The 18,109-nt window shown below is 34.0% G+C and overlaps 2 protein-coding genes across 3 annotated transcripts; both read right to left on the minus strand.

The window, feature by feature from the left end:
- Positions 1-8,965: 8,965 nt before the first annotated feature.
- LOC112033432 (uncharacterized) lies at positions 8,966-11,838 on the minus strand. 2 transcript variants are annotated; one of them, XR_002885223.2, is made up of 2 exons: positions 11,524-11,838; positions 8,966-9,361 (listed from the first exon to the last, which is right to left on the minus strand). XR_002885223.2 is itself a non-coding variant. In XM_024066204.2 (2 exons), the coding sequence occupies exon 2, from the start codon at positions 11,001-11,003 to the stop codon at positions 9,921-9,923; it is 1,083 nt and encodes a 360-aa protein (XP_023921972.1). In that variant the 5' UTR covers positions 11,004-11,119; positions 11,524-11,793; the 3' UTR covers positions 9,521-9,920. The 2 variants fall into 2 exon arrangements, 1 of the variants encoding a protein (XP_023921972.1); XM_024066204.2 differs by lacking the exon at positions 8,966-9,361 and adding an exon at positions 9,521-11,119 and having other exon boundaries at positions 11,524-11,793.
- Positions 11,839-15,273: 3,435 nt separating this feature from the next.
- LOC112033431 (probable polyamine transporter At3g19553) lies at positions 15,274-18,109 on the minus strand. The gene is given in 4 exon segments (XM_024066203.2): positions 15,274-16,089; positions 16,551-17,343; positions 17,346-17,611; positions 17,726-18,109. Coding segments are annotated over 3 exon segments (1,521 nt in total). The 5' UTR covers positions 17,524-17,611; positions 17,726-18,109; the 3' UTR covers positions 15,274-15,539.

Consider the following 18,109-nt stretch of genomic DNA (forward strand, 5'->3'; position numbering starts at 1 on the left):
ATTTTCGTCCCTAAACTATCACAAAAGTTCGTTTTTCGTCCCTAAACTTTCAAAAGTTCTATTTTCGTCCCTAAACTATTACAAAAGTTCATTTTTCGTCCTTAAACTTTCAAAAGTTCTATTTTCGTCCCTAAATTTTCAAAAGTTCTGACGGAGTGCTGACGTGGCTTGACAGAGTGCTGATGTGGGAGGGACGAAAATCAATACGTTTGGAAAAGTTTAGGGACGAAAATAGAACTTTTGAAAATTTAGGGACGAAAAACGAACTTTTGTAATAGTTTAGGGACGAAAATAGAACTTTTGAAAGTTTAGGGATGAAAAACAAGCTTTTGTGATAGTTTAGGGACGAAAATGATATTTTACCCAAAAAAAATTGAACTAAAATTTGAAAATATATATATATATATAATAAAACTACTACAGGTTAGGCAGTGGCTTGATTCCTTCAACTAAGCACAATATCCAATACAACACAATTTTCAACCTTTTATTATTTTTTATTACAGTATTTTTTTTCCTCACCAGACATATACTACTTACTTCTCATTTTTAATTATTTTTTCCTGTTTATTCTTAACCACACACGTCTTCTGTCTCCTCAATTTTTACACTTCATACTTTAAAATTTTTATCACATCTTCATCTACACTTTTACATCTACATTTTGCCTTTCTCCTTGTTCGTAACTTCTGTGTCTTTTACTAGTACCAATGCGGCAATGCTTCTTCTCAAGTCTTAAGTCTCAAATTTTTCAATATGATTTTTTTTTAACTGTACAGGTACCTTTGTTCATTTCTTTTCTTCTTTTTTTTTCTTTTGTTTTTCCTTTTGAGGTTTTTTGGTTTACAGAATGCAAATTTGTTTTGGCTTTTAAAAAAAAAAAAAAAAAATTTAAGCACAAACTTCATGTCGGCCGAATCTTGAATTTCAACTGGTATTTATCGAAACACCCGAAATTTTTTTCGAAGTGGAATAGGGTAGGTTACTATTCCGGTTTGTTTACCGGCAATATATTTTCCGGCCGTTACGGCCGAAACGGAATGGAATTAATAACATTGAATCAAATCTAATTACTTAAAGGCCAAAAAGAAATAAGATTATGTAATTTATGCTTTCTAAATAACACCCTGAACAAAATTCTTAGAGTTGCCATTGCATGAAAAGTGGAGAAAAGAAACCGAAAGGAGTGAGAATTATCATGTATAAAATTGCATATGGAAATTGGTGCGTTTATTTTGGTGATTTTCAATTATATATTTTCCCATTCTCACTACAAATTTTTTCTTGGTTGGGCCTCACTACGTACTAAAAGATTATTGAGCGCCCATATATTCTACAACGAGAGGAAAGTTTCTATCTTCCTTTAAAGCTTGATAATACATCCATAAAATAGCTGGACTTATTGGGCTTGAATATTCTTTTGTAGAATCAGCAAGTTGGGCTTGGCCAGAAGCATCTCCCTTTTTTTTTGGGGTCCTGAATCAGGAAATGTATCTACAATTTTTTAGTTAAGCTATGGGCCTATGACTTTTATGAGTGACTCTATTGAACTGGGCCTATGTCTGACAATAAAGTATAAAACTATACAGACAAGCCATCTCAAAAAAATGTTTAGTGGAAGCCCATCTGTAGAAGGTAGCCCAAGAAATAAAATTTGAGCCCAATTCATGATACCTTTGTTCTCTCTTATTTTCTTCTCTTCGTCTATCAAGCTATTCTATTCCAATACCTTTTTTCTAACAAAACTTAACATTAATGATTAATCCCTAAACCTTCTTAGATCGGCCAGAACCTTAGCATTAACATTTGTAGTTTTGATCTCAAAGTATCCCTCACCAGTTGACATACTTGGAGTTCTTATATTGGGTCTCTTGTATAGTTAAGATCCATGTCTATATAGGATCACACTTGACATGCAATATTGAAAATAACTTCTTTTTTACACGGCTTTACACATATAATGGTGGAAAGATAAACTTAGAACTGATGATATTTTTTTTGATAATTTTCTGTTGATGCATATGGTTTTGCACGGCCAATTCGAACCATGAACATCTTAAAAAGGAAAGAAGAGAATCGAAAAAATCACTCAGTAGAAAGCCTTTGATACTTAAATTAGCAAAGAATGGGGCTCATTTTGATATCAGACCTATAAGTTTGTATTTTGTGCATATCTTTTGTGGACATAAAAAGTAAGTTCTATCATGAATTTAATTAATTGGATTATATAAAAAGAAAAAGTATGAGTGAACAACATTATTGTACTCTCAAAATATTGTATAATTATCCTCTTTTGTGAGATGTAGAGCTAGAGCCTCTTTTTATTAAGGGTCCAAGGAGTTTTCCTTTCATTTGACCATCCAATTAACTAATTAATTATCTTTCTTATAGGATAGAATTTGAATTTAGATGAGAGCATATTAATTACATCCGTTAATAGTTCCCTATAAGTTAATTAATTCTAGCCATATCAATATTAAACGAAGATGGCTTCATGATCACACGATGACTTACATGGATATAGGCCAAAATGGGCATTTGCTCCTTTCTCACAAACTTTCCAACATTTTGCCATCTTTCTTAAACTAATTAGGAAAATGCCCCTGTTTTGTAACTTGACATTACGATAATCGAGTTTTATGAAGAACTCAATCAGCTTTTAGTCGAGTTTGGACGAGATTTTTGCCACGCTAGTGCATTTTTTTTTTTTTTTTAAAAAAAAAAAAAAAAAAAAAAAAAAAAAAAAAAAAAAAAAAAAAAGAGAGAGAGAACTAAAAATATCATAATATAAAGTAGGGTACTGAAGAACTTTAAGGAGATTGATAGTAAGAATTGATTCATAGACAACATGTACGATCTAGGATCACCGAGCAAACAATGGGTATGCACATAGTTCCAGAAAGTCAGGAACTACGTAAGTTAGCCATAAACGCTATCTTGGTGGTCTTATACATTTTTTTTTCTTTTTTTTTCTTTTTTTTTTTTTTTTTCTTTTTATTTCCTAGATTCATGTACTTCTTCCTTTTTGGGGGCTTTCTCTTCAAGCATTTTGATTTTCTAAATTTTTTACCTAGCACCTTCGGACTGTTGTAGTCTAACTTCAAGCACAAATATATGATTCTAGGAAGTTTGGACACGAATACAAGTACAACATGGTAACATGAGCAATTTTTGAAAAATTATAATATAAAAGAATCAGTACGACACTAGTATGATACAATTTCTTAAACAATGTTCATAAACGATGACAGCTCTCTTATATAACTTGCGGCAAAAAAGCAAGCACTGGAAAATGGGCCGGTGATGTTTGTGTACTATATAAACTGGGTTAAGCAAGCAGCTGTGAAACCTTAGTATGAGACACATTCCCCATTTCTTATATTTCTCTTCTTCATTCTTTTTTCCGCTCACAACCATCAATTCCCTTGTTAATGCAAGTAATTAATGACGAACGAATGACATCCACTTTTGAGAGTTGAGGAAGTGTGATTGAAACTAAAGAGGGATAGAAAAAGCTAGACATAATAATGTCTATGGCTTGCACTTCAATAACAGTAAGAATTATCAATATCATCATCATCCCCAACAAAGTTTTCTCTTGAATTTCTTATCCATCGATTTATTCCTATTTTAAAAATTGTCTTACGTGATGGTAAAGTTAGGATTACATTTAAGGCTTCAACTCTTGTCTTTTAAGAATTGTGATTGTGACTTCTGGAAAGTATGACCAATATTAAATTAAGTGGCAATGTAATTAATGTCTTTTGGTTAGAGCAGAGGATATCAAAACAATTTTTACGTTAACATTTCCTTTTTTTTACAAAAGTCACATATATTTTGATGGTAAAGTTAGGATTACAATTAAGGCTTCAACTCTTATGTCTTTTATACACTTGAATGATGAACCCAAATTAAAATCAAAAAAATGTATAAATTGATTTAATCCTAAAAAATTCTTCAACTATTTTTTTTTTTTTTTAAGAATTGTGGCTGTTTGAAAGTATGAGTAATATTGAATTAGGTGGTTATGTAAGTAACGTCTTTTGGTTAGGATCAAAAGATTTTAGAATAATTTTATGTTAACACATTTCCTTTTTTTACAAAAGTCACATATGCTTGCAACGGCGCAATAAATTTCAAGTGAACATGTGACGATGGATGAATCACTAATGACAAAATATTAAATCCAAAAACACATTTCTAAAAGTTTGAAAATAATATATTGATTCACAATGTGTGATTGACATGTTATTGGATTATATGAAGTTCATAACAATTTACCAGTAAATTATGAAAATCAAAATGTAAATCGTCAAACTTATATGGTGAAAGTATTGCTCAAAATATTGTGTTCATGTTGAAGTGAACTTCTTGAAAATTAAAATAAAATTCTAATTGGAGTGCTGTTTAAAATTATTACATTTTAAATTATGTGGCGAAGATGCATTAAATAATAAATATAAAAAATACATTGACCAAGGGAAATGATGGGTCTAATCCTAGGTTTAGTCCCCTTCAATCTAAAGTCATCATTGAAGAACTCATCATAGCATATTGTCTCTCCTCCAGTAGACTCATGTTATCATGCTGCTAGAATGCTATCATTTCACTGATACTATACAACTAGAGTCATAAACCATTCAAGATAAGTCATTATGTCTCTATCTCTAAATTTACATTGTTAAGCAAGGTTGTCAGACCCGAACCGAACTAGACAGTCCGACCGGGTAAACCAAAAACCAGATTGAAATTCAGTTTTTTAAACATAGAGAATCGGATTTATTTGAAATTCTGTGAACCCCTTAAACCGCAATTGGACCGCACGATTCAAGCAAAACTGGTGGCATGAACTGCGGTTCAAGCATGCTTGTTAATTAAGAAAAAAATTAGAAAAGTGCACTTACCAAGTTTAGAACCTAGGCACGGTCAGAGTTGGAGCTGGAGTCTAACCACGCAGCTAAGCTTGCAAGTTGATGCTCAATAATTAAAAAAAAAAAAAAAATACTTGAACTTAACACAATTTTTTTTTTTTGTAATTTTTATAAAACAACTTAACACGGTTCTATTCTACTTAATTAAATTATCCATCTCTTAAAAGGAATATAAAAAAATTATAATTAAAATCCTTCAAAGATATTCAACTTTACTTCAAAAATTAATAATAAATTTTAATGTTTTCATGGTTTTTATTTTATTTTATTAACTTTCTTATTTAATTTCTAAATATATGCTTGAAAATCATTAAATTTCCCTCATGTATATTGATATATTAGTCAATTTTGCTAGTTTTATAAATTTAATATCTATATTTGGGTTTTAATTAATTATTAAAGTAATTATGACGTCATCACGATTCAACCTTAGTCAAACCTTAAAAACCTTGAGTATGCGTTTGGATTCAATTGAATCCTGTGTTTGCGTTTCACGTTTTCCCTTTTTTTTTCCCCCTACGAGTGAACAGTAACATCACATGGGTTCACTGTGCAAGGGACAAAAATCACTGTTCACAGCACTGTTACGCACTAAAAAATATTAAAGATGGGTCCCACTGTACTATTCACACATTTAAAAATTATTTTGCTACAGTGTTTTTAGTTTTCAGTTTCAGTCACAATAAGTTCAATCCAAATGAACCCTGAACCTCTCCCTTTACCGGTTCTTTCAACGGTTCGAGTCTGAAAACCATGTTGTTAAGTACATATTAACTTATTATTACTATATTGCTGGAAGCAAATTACTTTGATATTATATTACTATTTAATAAACATGAGTTCACTTGTATTTCACTAATAAACATATACATTAATCAACTGATCCCTATTAGACATATATTATTTGAACATAAACCATTGCTTGACATATTGTAGACACCTCATTTCATACCCAATTAATAACATTTAGTCTCTGTGGGGGCCTTTTTTGCTATGTTGGGCCGGGCTGGTCCTTTGTGAATGTAGGCCCAAGTGTTCTGGATTGCAGGAGTCGAGACCGGGCCAACTGGAACTCAACTTGGCCGGTTTGTGCGCGAACTATGCCTCATCTGCCATGAGGGTACTTACCGCAGACAGGGTTGTTCTAGCGAATAGCTTGCGGTAGGCAGATATAATTGATAAAGCAAACTCCTGTATTCTAGAATGACCAGATAGTTCTTCTAATAAAAAATGGCCAAACTACAATAACATTTAGCAATATTTTGTCAAATAAATAATAAGGGCAAATGGTAACAGAGATTTAATCCACAGTTTATGTAAATAAATTCAGTTTGGCCCACAGGAGTGAGGCCAAAGAGAAAGAACGCCCATTCTCAACGCGATTAACCTCCGAGGAAAAGAAAACGGAATTCCTGCCGTGGAAGTTAATAGGTTTGAGGGAGGCGGACCTGAATGGGCACTTCTCAAAATAACTGTAGAAGAGAGCAGTGATTCGAGAGGGAGAGAAGGGAAGGGGCCTATCGGTGCATGCCACTCTCACTCGCTCCGTTTTTTTTTCTCTCTCTCTCTTTCTTTTCCAGTCCTTTCTTAGTAATTTCCACCTTGGTCGTTTTTTAGTATTATCCTCCTCTGTTTTTCTAAGCAAGTTACAGAGTATTTTCTTTTTAAGTTGCGTTGTATTACTCTCGTACCTCTTGTTGTTTTTGCACATGGCAGAGGCGCCCTTTTATAGAGCCTACCGAGATCGATTCTTTACTATTCTACCCTTTAACCGTTTTTCGTTTGGTCTGGGCGCACTCGCAGACCCTTACTGCTGTCTACGAGCCCCTCTATTACAGATACAGACAACGTTTTGTTTGTTAGTCTGCCATGGCACCTTGTCCTGCCGCGGTGATGTTTCTCTTTCCTATCCCTCATGGCATGCACGTATTGGTCCCCACTCAGCCTTGCCTCTTTTGGGTGATATGCCATCCCAGTAGGACGTATTCCCCAAAAGAGTCTGAGCAGAGACCTCAAAACAGGTCTTCCCCTCTCCCCACCTCCAAACCATGCCCTCTTACCTCTGACCCATGACCCTACCATGCCCTGTATTGGTTGGGTACAAGCTGGTGGTGTCTGGGCCTTGTGCGTGGTTTATGTCTGAAGGCTGCCTGTTGTTCATGCATCTGCCGTGGGCTGGAGACATTGCTTGCATCGCCTGCTGTCCGTTTCTGGCTTCCCGTGAGTTGTTGCTCTGATTTCCTATCCCCATAAGGCCTGGGCTTTGCCGAGTACTGGGCCTTGTGTTCTTTTTCAACCCAATTCTTTTCCCACCGTGTTGTTTGGCCTTTCCTGCCGTGGCAATTTGTTCCTGCTAGGCCTTTTTTCAGGCCTGCCGTTCCTTTCTTTCCCCCAGTGGCTTAATATGGCCACTGGTGTTCTTGCTCGTGGGCTCCAGCGTCCTCTCTTTTCACTTGGGCTTATCCGGCCCATTTACTTCTTTTGGACTTCTTTGGTCCATTTACTAACTTTGTATTCCATGGGCATTTACTAACTCAATTGGGCTTCCTCGGCCCAATTTCCTCATTCTCATCCTTAGGGTCCATGGGCTTGCCATTATCCCCTACTTTCTTTGTTTACATTGCCTTGGGCCTGCTGCGGCCCATTTTTGCTTTTTCATAACATACATTGCCCATGGGTGTCATTTCTTACTTTCCGAGCCCATTGGGCCCACTTACTTCCTCAAGACCCATTTATTCATGTTATGGGCCTGCGTCCTACCTTTTCTGCTGCTTGGGCCTAACAGTCTTATTTCATGCTTGCTACTCTTATTGCCTGCTTCGCTGGGTTAGGCTGGTTTTACAGAAATGACCCTCAACAGTCTCCAACCCCAATGACAAGCTTGGTATGTTAAAAAAGGGTCATTGAAGTTATTTTGATAGTTTGAAAGTAATCACAACTCAAAAGTGCTCTAAATCATTTTAGAGATTTCAAGACTATTTTAGTCATTTTAGAGATTTCGAGACTAAATTAGTCATTTTGAGGTTTTAGGAGTATTTTGGTCATTTTTATTGGATTTAGGGTATTTTTGGTAATTTTAGAGGTTGTATTGGTATTTTGATTTTTTTTTTTTTTTTTTTAATTTCAAGTGTATTTTTGAGGTTTTAAGGGTAATTTGGTCATTTTGAGTCATCCAAGGGTATTTCGTGGTTCAAGGGTAATCTTGGCTTTTTTTGGTGTTGAGGTTATTTCCAATCCCCCTCAAAAAAATAATAATAATAATATTTCCAATCAATTTGTTATTATAATAATTTTAATTATTTCTAAAAATGTTTATGAAAAAATTATATGAATATTTCATTTTTGAATTACGATTGGAATATAACATTACACCTTGTTGTAACATCAAGCAAACCAAATGCCCCATAACTGGTCTTCAAAATCCAAACATCAACTCATTATACCTCTGCTAGCGGCTCTTGCACATTGTTTCAAAATTCCTCTGCTAACTGTAAAATGAATACTCATTAACTTGCTTCCAAAACAATTTTGTAAAAGATGTATTAGTTGTTAAATTCTTCTGCTAACTGTTAAATGATAACTAAACCAGTCGCCTCCCAAAACGATTTTTTGAAAAAAAATTTTTAGTCTTTTAGTAGTGAGATATTTAAAGGAGTCCTTTCTGTAAGACTACAACTCAATGATCACTAAACTTAAGATCAGATCATCACATTTTGTACTACAGAAAAGCATGCAGCGAAACCTAGAGGTTAGCTAGATCCTTTCCAAAAAATATTTTTAACAGTAACATTTAGCAAGCTGAACTTAAATGAATCATAAATTAATTACACGTTTTTAGGAAAAGAATTATTTGGGTTCAAATCCCCTCTCCTCTTTGTAAAGGAAAAGGAAGAAGAACGCAGAGTTTTAACACATGGTGAGCATGGTCTCCTAATGGTGGTTAACTAGCCCCTAAGCTAATATGATATTTAGGTCCAGTCAAAATTACATCTGCTGTGACATAGTAAAAGTATTATACAAATAAACAGCCAGAGTCCAAAAACTATGTGTCGGATTGAAACTTGCAGTAAACCCTTGACTTGCATGGCAAACAAAATTTCAAAATCTAAGAAGAGAAGCAATGACTGCACACATGCTCCTGCAACTCGAATTTCCCACATCCATTATAACGGTACAATTCCAAAATCCAACGAATCCAAAAAATACTACAAGTCTAGAACTCTCAGAAATAGAAACAGACTTTCCAAAAGGGGACCTAGCAGTAAGTCGTCCAGCCAAAAACTCTGCGCTTGAAAGAAATCCTGCATTTTTAGGTGTCCAATGGCTAAACCTTCATGCAATAGTTGGTGAGCTTCTGCTTTGGAATATTTTACTTCTCCGCCGTCCTGGGACTGTTTCATGGAGTTTATGCGATCTTGGCATTTTGCACTCTAGATATGTAAATAACAGTGGTCATGGGAGGAGCAGGCAGACGTAATTATAAGGGAGGAATGATATATGAAATCAAGTAACGTCAGCTAAAAAGCTGATTACAGATCAAGTTCTAAACAAAGTAAAATTTTAACAGGGAACTGAAATGACTACAACCATTCTGAACAATAATGCTTTATTAAATGCATAACTTGGTACATCAAAGTAGATAAGAAAAAGATAAATTCATTGAAAAATGGTGTTACACTCTTCAAACAATGAGGTTCTGAATTGTATCTAGAAGTATACATTTTACCGTATGAACAACTCCCTCTCCCCAACAATCATCAATGCCTACATCTAAATGTAACCTAATCAACTTTATCCACGAATTAACCTAAAATCCAGAACTTATTCCCTTTAGCAGTGCTTGTAAAATTCCATATTAGGTGAGTCAAAATTGTATAAGAACTAATAATCAATTCAAAGATTGAATTTTCAAACTAAATGTGGACATGAACCCATGTCATGATCTCATCCACTACTGAATTTCTAATCAATGTGCTAATACAGCTTTGTTCATTCTTCAGAATCATGCAAGCAAATCTTCTCAAGCTGTATGGTCCAATCTTCTCCAAGTATTTGGGGATTCAATTCCATAGCAACACGAAAATCAGACATGGACGCGTAAGCAGATCTTTCTGCTCTTTGCATGTATCTACCAGGTAACATCTGACTAAAACCTGGAAGGAATTGATGGTTTTGTTGTTTATAGTGATTATTTCCACCCCTTGACACCGCTAAACCAATACATGGCTCAATCAATCTCTTCAAATACACATCTAATGCATTATTCAACAGGTTAACATAATCCACTGAGACGTTCATGCCCTCCATCTCCAACTTGCGCTGCAAATGACTTCTTAATGATCTTGTATCAGGTAGCTCACCACTGTTCTGACAGGTCTCTGGATGATAATCATTACATACAGATACATTACAAAGAGATTTACGAGCACCAGCCAAATTCATGGATATACCAAATGGAGCTGTTACAGGGCTTCTACTTTGAACACCTGGGCTCCCTGCCATTTGTTCAACCTCTTCACCATCTTCAACAGATGCAACTTCAACCGGAGGTCTGCTACCAAGAGAAACCAATTCAGTCGCACTTTGCTGCTCTTGTGCTTTAGAAACCAATTCCTCACACACAACACTTTGGGGTTTCCCATGTGGCCCAAGAGGACTAGGGCGGTCCTTAAACTTGCGATCCCTATTAACCGGTGACCTTCCCTTGCGAGGAGAAGGAGGAAAGGCATCCCCATAAAGTGATTGGAGACAATTTCTCTGATACCCATTTGAAGTTTTTACGTCAAGGGCACTTCCCACTTTCCTAATACCTCTCGGTGGTGGAACTTTGGCTACACAAGCATTCTTGAGAATTGCTTTTACAAGCCGGTTGTGAAGAGTGATATTTTCCCTCCCAATCATCCGAATGCAGAATTTATCAAATTGACTCTTGCCAACCTTGGAACTGAATAAACTTCTAAGCTGATCAAAGTACTTCTCAGCTCTCTCATGCCCAACCTTTCTAAATATCAAAGCTTTAAGCTCTGCGGTGTCAATTCTGGAAAAGTTTTGATTGGGCAACATTTTTCCCATAAAAAAAACTCCTCAATTCCACACACAATTTTCAATTCTCCAGAAAAACCCAGATGACAAAACACACTATCTTCAATTCAAAACCTAAAACCCTAATTCCCCAACAAAGTTCCCATCTGTATATTCACAAATAAAATAAAATAAAAAACACATCAGAAAACAATTACAACCTATAATTCTGTGTGTTTTTTTTTTAATATCTAAAACAAAAAAAAGAACAAGACCCATCAAAAAAATTCAGCTCCTAACAAAATTAGCAACATTCTAGAGACAAAACAAACTTGTACACACAAACAAAACATTGTTACTTACAACAACAAAAATAAAAAATAAAAAATACCCAAACAATCAAATTACTCTATGATTCAATCAAACTTATTCAATTGGCTGAAATTGAACAAATTTGATAAATTTAGCATCGATTTTTCAAAAGTAAAAGAAACCTATTTGATATTTCAATCAGAATTGAAAACCCAAAAAGCGAATTGAGCATTGAAACAACGTAGATTGAGATACGCACCTGAACAAGGACGAGAACGTTGAATTGGCTCTGGACTCGAATTCGATTTTTTCCTTTTTCTTTTTTTTAATTTTTTTTTTAAATTGGGTTTTTTGTGGTCTTTGCCCCAATAGGGAATAGTTTTCGTTTTTGGGTGATCGATGTTTTGTCTCTATATTTCTGAGTCTGCGAAAGGTAAACGGTGAAAGACCAAACAGAGATTAAGATCTAAGGGCTATTTGGGCCTTTTGTTTGCTCCTTTTTATAACTGTCTTGTGTTATAACTTCTGTTACCTACAAACTACAAAGAGAGACTATGAAATTTTATACTTGAATTTTATTTTATTTTTTCTCAAAGTAATTTTGTATATCTGTTGTGCGATATACCCCGATGTAATTTGAATTTTTTTTAATTTATTGTATCTGAAATAGGGTTGCTAAGGAGGCAAATAAGAATAAATTTTGGCTCTATTTCAATTTCAAGCTCAAACCAAATTAGAATTTAGCTTAAAAACATATGTTTAAAATTTAAACTAGATAAACTCCCTTCTATGTGTTCTCCTTCAAAAATAAATGGATAATTTTAAACTATTAGTAGTATTTTACTATAAAAGGCTTACAAAGTATATGCTCATTTTTAAAAAATTTTAAAAAAAAAAATATATATATATATATATATATAAATATATATATATATATGTGTGTGTGTGTGAAAGCAGATATTATATGATAATTAATGTGATTGGTGTTTTTTTTTTTGATAGGTTTAAAAGAATAGCAATTAGTTAATGTGATTAATGTTATATCAACAATAATATAAATAAATGTTTTAGTCACTTTTTTGTGTTGTATTTAAAAAAATTAATAAATCCTTTTGTAAGATTTATATAGTAAAATTTGTAATATCATCTGAAATAATTCATGTTATATTAATGACTAACCATTATAGGCCTTGAACTTGCACGAGCATAAAAATCGCTTCTCCCCTCTCTGTTTTTTGTTTCCCTTGAATAATTGATAGATAAGAATTAAGAATTGGCAATTTCCTAATAGAGATCGGTACAAGTATCTCAGGAATAAGCACGAATGCAAGATGATAATGTATAATTGAGGACACTCTATGGCCCTTTTCTAACTAAACATGTAGAAATTATTAAAGTGATGACCATTAGTTGAATTTTCTTTTCTTTTTTTTTTTTTTTCTTTTTGGGGATACCCAGTAAAGAGTTACAAATGATCACAAGTTCACAAAGTTAATATAATTAGTTGATCGTAAGAAGAGCAATAAAACCACAAAATTTTTATTTGAAGAAGTTCCCAAATGAAGAGGAGACTTAAAGGTCCCTTTGGGATCTGCTTATTTTGCTAAAATTGAAAACTTTATGCTAAAAGTACTGTAAATAAAGGTAAAAGTTAGCTGAAATAGTACAGTAGAACCCATGAATAATACCAAAAAGTGTAGTAAGACCTATAAATAGTAGCAAAAATAAGTTGAATAGTAAAATAAATTGGCAAAAATATTTGTCAAGCAGACACTAAATTTGTTTGCAATTTAGGACAACAAAAAATGAGATCATGTTGCTCTTGAAAGCAAGACCTCCTCCATATAGCTAGCCATGTCTTACTAAATTTGACATGACCAGGGGATGCAGCTAACTGAACTCCAAAAGGATTTATTATAATTGAAAAATGTATAACCCAGATTAACCTAAGCTGTCACAATGTTTGAGGATAAGTTAGCCACATTTACATTATACTTAAAAAGACTAGTAACAATTATAATCATCCACATAACCCAAATCGATCTAATACAGTTGATGTAAAACTCAATAAACAATTCAACATATATCCAAAATGTCACAGAAGTACCTTTTAAAATTGTGCTTGAAAGGGCTGTGCTGAATGCGACAAACTTACAATTTTCTACATTTTTTAAGTTAAAAGACAAAAATCATTACAAATCTACATATTAAGGCTTGAATCCATTCATGAATTTCTTCAATGAAAAAATATATATACAGGTTTTTAAACTTCACTTTTTTCAAGATACACAGCCTTATCAAACACCCATTTTCGAAAAGCTGAAAAATAAGTTGTAACAAATGGATAAACTAAAAACTAAAATTTAGATCATTCTATTTAAATACTTCCATCCAAATCCAAATGAACCATTATAGATTTGATTCCCTAAAAAATGCAGTAAGTTTGCCTAGATAGATTTATTTACCAAGACCACAAATACTTTTACAAATTGTTGCATTTACTAGAATAATGATTTGTAAGCAACATGAACAATACATTCTTCTGTAAATCAGTGAACCTNTATTATATATATATAATATATATATATATATATATATGTGTGTGTGTGTGAAAGCAGATATTATATGATAATTAATGTGATTGGTGTTTTTTTTTTTTGATAGGTTTAAAAGAATAGCAATTAGTTAATGTGATTAATGTTATATCAACAATATAATAAATAAATGTTTTAGTCACTTTTTTGTGTTGTATTTAAAAAAATTAATAAATCCTTTTGTAAGATTTATATAGTAAAATTTGTAATATCATCTGAAATAATTCATGTTATATTAATGACTAACCATTATAGGCCTTGAACTTGCACGAGCATAAAAATCGCTTCTCCCCTCTCTGTTTTTTGTTTCCCTTGAATAATTGATAGATAAGAATTAAGAATTGGCAATTTCCTAATAGAGATCGGTACAAGTATCTCAGGAATAAGCACGAATGCAAGATGATAATGTATAATTGAGGACACTCTATGGCCCTTTTCTAACTAAACATGTAGAAATTATTAAAGTGATGACCATTAGTTGAATTTTCTTTTCTTTTTTTTCTTTTTTTCTTTTTTGGGGATACCCAGTAAAGAGTTACAAATGATCACAAGTTCACAAAGTTAATATAATTAGTTGATCGTAAGAAGAGCAATAAAACCACAAAATTTTTATTTGAAGAAGTTCCCAAATGAAGAGGAGACTTAAAGGTCCCTTTGGGATCTGCTTATTTTGCTAAAATTGAAAACTTTATGCTAAAAGTACTGTAAATAAAGGTAAAAGTTAGCTGAAATAGTACAGTAGAACCCATGAATAATACCAAAAAGTGTAGTAAGACCTATAAATAGTAGCAAAAATAAGTTGAATAGTAAAATAAATTGGCAAAAATATTTGTCAAGCAGACACTAAATTTGTTTGCAATTTAGGACAACAAAAAATGAGATCATGTTGCTCTTGAAAGCAAGACCTCCTCCATATAGCTAGCCATGTCTTACTAAATTTGACATGACCAGGGGATGCAGCTAACTGAACTCCAAAAGGATTTATTATAATTGAAAAATGTATAACCCAGATTAACCTAAGCTGTCACAATGTTTGAGGATAAGTTAGCCACATTTACATTATACTTAAAAAGACTAGTAACAATTATAATCATCCACATAACCCAAATCGATCTAATACAGTTGATGTAAAACTCAATAAACAATTCAACATATATCCAAAATGTCACAGAAGTACCTTTTAAAATTGTGCTTGAAAGGGCTGTGCTGAATGCGACAAACTTACAATTTTCTACATTTTTTAAGTTAAAAGACAAAAATCATTACAAATCTACATATTAAGGCTTGAATCCATTCATGAATTTCTTCAATGAAAAAATATATATACAGGTTTTTAAACTTCACTTTTTTCAAGATACACAGCCTTATCAAACACCCATTTTCGAAAAGCTGAAAAATAAGTTGTAACAAATGGATAAACTAAAAACTAAAATTTAGATCATTCTATTTAAATACTTCCATCCAAATCCAAATGAACCATTATAGATTTGATTCCCTAAAAAATGCAGTAAGTTTGCCTAGATAGATTTATTTACCAAGACCACAAATACTTTTACAAATTGTTGCATTTACTAGAATAATGATTTGTAAGCAACATGAACAATACATTCTTCTGTAAATCAGTGAACCTGTGAAAGTTACCTATACCCATAGTACATAAGTACGCCAAGGTCGTCACCTCCTAGTCTGATTTCAAGTCTTCTTCCAATAAAATTTCAGATGATTCTTGTTTTGTCGTAGTATTTGACAAGTTTGAAAGAAGACCAACCGAAGCCTCATCTTGAATTTCTTGATGCAGTTGTGAGTGTGACTCATCTAAATGGTCTTCCATAGAGTTATTAGTAGGCAAGGGAGGTTGTTCTGCATCAAATTGTGTCCATTTCCTATCCTTTGCATGAACTAAAGTAGGATACAGTAAAAACCCTACGATTATTACTGCACCACTGACTAAAAATGTCTTCAAAGAGGCCAAGCACATAACAAGAACAAGCATCAATGCAGGAGGCAAGCAAAGCATTGTCACCCCAAATGTTCCCAATGGAACTTTATAAGGTCTATGAAGATCTGGCTTTTTTATTCTCAATTTTATAAAAGCAGCAAACTCAAGAAGCATTCCTATAGCATATAAGAAATTAAGAAATTCCAAGATTTCCTGAAAACTCATCCACGACAAGAAGATAACTCCAGTAGCAGAGCACAAAATGCTAATGGTGGGCGTCCCATACTTTGATCTACAAGGAAATTAAAAGAGGATTGTCATAAAATAGCTCATTACAGTGTTTTTTTTTTTTTTCCTTCTTTTTCCTTTCCATCCAAACGATAGTTTCATGTACAGGACATTGGTAGCAAAAATATGGAAGAGGACTTCAAATCAGAATCATATGATTGTCTCATAGATTAAATTCATAGTTTAAGTCATGCTTTAAAGAATCATGAATCATATGATTGTTGGGCAGCGGTGGGGTAGAATAAGGTCCACTTTGGATTCTAAAATAGAACTGATCACTTGAGAGGGCTAGGAGATAAGCAGTTAAGCACTATGCGGTTAGCTTTTACTTTTTATCTTAGAAGTAAATTAAATAGGCAGCAAGAGGTCATTTTTCCCAAAAGTTGCTTACAAAATTTTAAATTCCACATACAAAAGGAAACAGCAAACATTCTCAAAGAAAGCAAAGAAGACAAAATGGCTGACCTTGAAGCAAATATAGCTGGAAGCATTCCCATCTCGCTCATCCCAAGAAGTTGGAAGGCATCACCACTCATTTCTGCTTCAAACAAGCCCATGTTAGACATTGCAGCAGCTACTTGTATCCACCACTTGAGCCAGTAGCCACCTATCAACATCCCAACTTCTGCAAAATAACCATCACTCCAGTCACTAGGTGCAGAATTTGTAGCACCTGTTCCTGCAAGTAGTGGAATCAAATACGATAAAACCACCAAAACCACAGCCCCAAAAAGCGCCTTTGGAAACGTCTTGCTCGGATTTTCCACCTCACCTGCAAGAGTACTTGCCTTATCCCAATAATTCAAATTCCAAAACATACTATTGAAATATCCCCTCCAATCCAACTTTTTAAAATCTACAACTAGCCACTGCTTAGGCCTTATTCGGGGAATCGAAAGAATACCCATCACCACAAATGGGCAAAGAGAGAAAGCTGCAAGGGTAACTGCAGAAAACCCAACAATGTGCAGGCCTCTATAATTCAAATAAGTCAATGAAACTGTAATTCCTAATAGAGCTGGAATTCTTGCAGCCAATTGGTTGAAAATTGGAAATGAATGCTTCAAGTAATCGAGGAACAAAACTGGGTAAAGAGCATTGTCCATAACCCCACTAAACCATTTCCAAAATCCCTCTTGGAACCCCCAGAAAGGCCCAAAAGCTGATGATATCCAAATAACATATCCACCATTTTCAGGGAAGCTTGTGGAAAGCTCAGCTGTCACTAAAGCTTCAGGAATGCTCCAAATTAAAGGAATATTAAGAAACCAAGCAAAGACAAAAGAGGGCCTCCTCCAGCCTTGACTGAATCCTCTACTCCAAAAGGACCCCCAGAAACCTCATAGAAAATTAGAGCTATAAGAGGCAGCACCGTAAGTTTTGGATTTTTTTTCACAGCAGTATTGTTGTCATCACTGACCATTCCCTCTTCACCCATCCACAGAGAGAGAGAGAGAGAGAGAGAGAGAGAGAGAGAGAGAGCAGAACTTAGGACCACCAAGAAGTTTAACACGACTTTTAGTCAACTGCGTTATAAATAAAAATCAGATCTTTTGGGGTTATGAAGCTAATTCCTTAATACCCATCAACCAAATGATCAAAAATGAAGCACAAAATGGATTTCAGTTTTCGGAAACTACCTGTTTTCAAAGTGGGTATTCATGGTTCGTCTGTCTCTGAATCTTTGCTCCAAAAACTCTCTCCCTCTCTCTCTCTCTCTTCTATGATTCTATCCTATCCTTACTTCTCAGAGAACGTGGAATACAAGGACAAAGGCATTGATTCTGCGCACAAATGTGAGATCTATTGTTGTCACATTTGCGAGAAAAATCAAAGTTTTGACTTGTGTGTGATTACTTATTATTACATTTACACACCCCGTCACCGTCACGTGGGGATAGGTGGACACTGGAGACGGCCAGCTTTTGTCATGAGATTGCGCGCAACATTAGATTCGCACGTACACTACACTAATCACGCATTTGTCTGACTATTTTAGAGCATTCACGCGTCTAAAAAATTTC

This window comes from Quercus suber, unplaced genomic scaffold (genome assembly GCF_002906115.3).
Source record: "Quercus suber isolate HL8 unplaced genomic scaffold, Cork oak 2.0 scaffold_788, whole genome shotgun sequence".
NCBI classification, from domain to species: Eukaryota; Viridiplantae; Streptophyta; class Magnoliopsida; order Fagales; family Fagaceae; genus Quercus; species Quercus suber.